Source organism: Poecilia latipinna, unplaced genomic scaffold, assembly GCF_001443285.1.
Source record: "Poecilia latipinna isolate Pla-1442-1.1 unplaced genomic scaffold, P_latipinna-1.0 Scaffold400, whole genome shotgun sequence".
Lineage (NCBI taxonomy): Eukaryota > Metazoa > Chordata > Actinopteri > Cyprinodontiformes > Poeciliidae > Poecilia > Poecilia latipinna.
This window is the reverse complement of record NW_015113016.1, coordinates 188,235-190,065: the sequence shown is the minus strand read 5'-3', so window position 1 is coordinate 190,065 and position 1,831 is coordinate 188,235. Positions and strand designations below refer to the sequence as shown.

The 1,831-nt window shown below is 39.9% G+C and overlaps 1 protein-coding gene across 1 annotated transcript in view; it reads right to left on the bottom strand.

The window, feature by feature from the left end:
- The window catches only part of bnip3la (BCL2 interacting protein 3 like a), an 8,929-nt gene extending 7,958 nt beyond the window's left edge, over positions 1–971 (bottom strand). The window contains exon 1 of the mRNA XM_015037290.1: positions 866–971. Coding sequence (XP_014892776.1) covers positions 866–917 — 52 coding nt within the window. The 5' untranslated portion in view covers positions 918–971. The remainder of the gene's footprint in view (positions 1–865) is intronic.
- Between the last annotated feature and the right edge of the window lie 860 nt (positions 972–1,831).

The window sequence follows — 1,831 nt, the reverse complement described above, 5'->3', positions numbered from 1 at the left end:
AAAAAATACAGTTTCAACTATGGTGCATCCAGTGGCCAGAAACCGAGGCAGCACAGAGGTCTTTGTGCCACTGCCCCACAAGCAGAGTTATGTAATCAGCTTGTCTGAGTACGGCATGTAAACCTTGTGATGGCATGAGACACCCCTTTCCTGTTTGGAGCTAGTTGGAAATTATGGGTCTGAGGATGAACCAAAGCTGACTCGACGTCACATCTTCTGACCAATTTGACATCACTGCTCCTCTGGGGTCTTGCATAACTGTGGCGAGCAGTGGGAGCCAACCTGCCGAGACGTGTCGCTGCTCCAGCTGCCTTCTGACACACAAAGCGAGCCCTAATACCCCGGCACATTAATAAGCTTCCGCTCAAGGCTAAACACCAAGTTTCATTTTTACATGCGTGTTATTTGTTTACCCTCAGGCAAAAAGCGACCTCACTTTTTTTTTTTTTTTTTGGACATTTTATGCTGCAAGATAACTGCATTTTGAAAGTACGGAATTTTACATATATCTGGGATATATCTGTGCACATTTTAAAGAAAAGTAATATCTTAAAGGGAACAAACGTAACAATTAAATTCGCCTTTTGTACCAAACTTGTTTTCATTTTTTGGCTAAAGCTAAACCCACCCAGACCTCTAGCAATGATTGGCTGCTCAAGTGTCAATCAACAGTGTACCGTGCTACGATTGGCTAATTTGTTGTGACGTACGGAACATGTTCTCCATCCTTACGCGAAGACAAGGAAATTCCATCCCCAATCTAACTTTTACCATTACACCTTTGTAACTATATTGTCACGCATTAGTAAGAAACATACGAATATTTTTTATGAAGGAAGACGTACCATTTACAATGACGACCTACCTTGCAGTCCGGGATCTTCGTTATTGTTTTGAGGAGCAGGAGCGGTAGACATGTTTGTTGACTATAGTTCTGACGCTTAACTAGGGTCTGCGCAGGCGCAGCTTCAAGACTTCACTGATCCCGAGACTGTCGTTGAACATTTTTTTTTAATTGTTTACTAGAAAGTATAAAAGTAATCTGTTAAAGAATGCACACAAACGTAAAATGTATCGCCGCCGTGCACGGTAACTGTGTGGATTAAAAAGTGTTTGCATGGAAAGGTTAATTCTGAGTGCTTTCAAAATGTATTTGTAACTTATATGTTGCAGTCTGATGAGTATGAGCAGTTTGATAATGGATGACCTCCCAACTTGATGGCTTACAGTTTCTTGCAAAACTACTCAAATCCCTTTAACTTTTTTTTTTTTTACCTTCTCACAACCACAGACTAATATGTATTTTATTACAGAACACAAATGTGATGAACAACAACAACAAAAAAAGCATAAACTCCTTGTAAAATCTGAATAATGTGGTTTATACTCACTTTGGGGTAAATCTCTAGTCTGTCTTCAAAACCAAAACCAAATGACTAACCAAGGACAGCACTAATCAGAGAAACAGTCAAGATGCTGGACTAGCTAGGTATGTCTAAAAACTGTTGTAATGCACTTTGCAGGTCTGGCATTATAATAAAGTGGTGTGAAGTTGTGCCAATTTCATGAGCACACTTTTTTTGTTAAGTCATCATCCCTACAGGTCAACTGGACGGCGATGGCAGCATCACAGATGTGGATGCTTTTCCCCATCATCAGCTAGGGAGGCTGATCAGAGGTAATTGGAAGATGAATTAAGCTGAATTCAAGTTAGAAAACAAAACATGTTTCGCTTCCATTATGACTTGAAAGCTGATGGGATGAAAGGGCAAAAATGTGCACTACGTCCTCTTAAGTTAACCACAAATATTATTGTAATGGAGATGAAATT